Genomic DNA, 1,256 nt, shown 5'->3' with positions numbered 1-1,256 from the left:
TAATACATAAAGTATAAAATTAAATATAATTAAAAAATTTCTCATAAAACTAATTAATTTTTTTATACATAAGACATAAAAATAGAATAAATGAATAATAACAATTGCAATGAAATAGCAATCAAAACATAAAATTGTAGCCCAAAAAATCTAATAAAGTTTTTTTCACTTGATGATAAAAAATCTAAAGATTAACGATTGGGTAATGAAAAGTAAAATAGTGAGAAACTTTTCTAAGACCAATAATCAATTTCTTATTGAGACTAATGTAGATATTGCTCATGCATCGATCCTAATGCTTTAGTACTTCTAGTTTTTAAAATGTTTTTGGCTTAATTAATCTATATTTAGTTCATTTCAATGATTTAAATGATTAATTAAAAAAAGGTTCGCAATCAAATTATTTAATATGACCATCTCAGTGAAAAATCTATGTTTCATCAAATAGAATTTTATTGTGCCAACAGTTCTCAATTTAGTACATATATTAAAAGCCACAATCACATGTTTTTTTCCTAAATTCTCTCATGATATGCTCAAGTGTGCACACTTATAGCTTATTATAATAGCATAACCCTCCTGTAATTAAAAGCTGAGAGAATATTTAGGCTGCTTATCAGGATTAAACAGACCATAATGATTCTCTGTTCCTTGTGGTTGTTTCATGTTCTCATCAAACATGGAAAAGATAAAAGTGTCAATATAGTTCCCTGGTCGTTTGGGTGTTCCCTGCCCCACATGCCTTATTAAATTAGAGACATACGTCTGGGCATTCTCCGTCGTCGCACCCACCCCACCATCCGATGGCCAGCCACTCTCTGACACCACTATGGCGACGTTGTTTCCTCCTACCTTCTCAAGAGCCGCATAGAGGGCATCAACAGTTGCATCAAAAAGATTTTGATACTGCAACTGTCCGTCTGAAACCACCGACCCAGGCGAAGTAAAGAGCGCATAAGCGAGGGAGATTGTATTGAGGTTGCCGATATAAGAAAAGTAAGGGTAAACATTGGCAAGGAGCGGCGCACCAGTACCGGTGAGGAAACCAATAATGGGTTGGAGAGCGGGGAGGGCATCCGATGAGAAGGCACCAGCAGATGGAGGGTAGGAGTTTCCAAGGACTGCAGTGGAAACAGATGTTGAGACTTTGATCTTATCTTGGAGGCCAATTGATTGCAATGCATTTCGCACATTCTGCATTGCAGGGAGAACATTTTGGGCTTGAGGTCCAGGAATAAGCTCATTGCCAACGGATA

General features: G+C 36.2%; 1 protein-coding gene across 1 annotated transcript; it reads right to left on the bottom strand.

Annotated features, from left to right (window-relative positions):
- Positions 1-585: 585 nt before the first annotated feature.
- Positions 586-1,251, bottom strand: LOC110111920 (glucan endo-1,3-beta-glucosidase-like; the record flags this gene model as incomplete). The annotated part of the gene is made up of 1 exon (XM_020843992.2): positions 586-1,251. A coding segment is annotated over one exon (666 nt), but the record flags the coding sequence as incomplete, so codon positions are not given.
- Positions 1,252-1,256: the final 5 nt, after the last annotated feature.

This window comes from Dendrobium catenatum, unplaced genomic scaffold (assembly GCF_001605985.2).
Source record: "Dendrobium catenatum unplaced genomic scaffold, ASM160598v2 original_scaffold_200092, whole genome shotgun sequence".
Classification (NCBI taxonomy): Eukaryota; Viridiplantae; Streptophyta; class Magnoliopsida; order Asparagales; family Orchidaceae; genus Dendrobium; species Dendrobium catenatum.
This window is presented reverse-complemented; position numbering and strand designations above follow the sequence as displayed.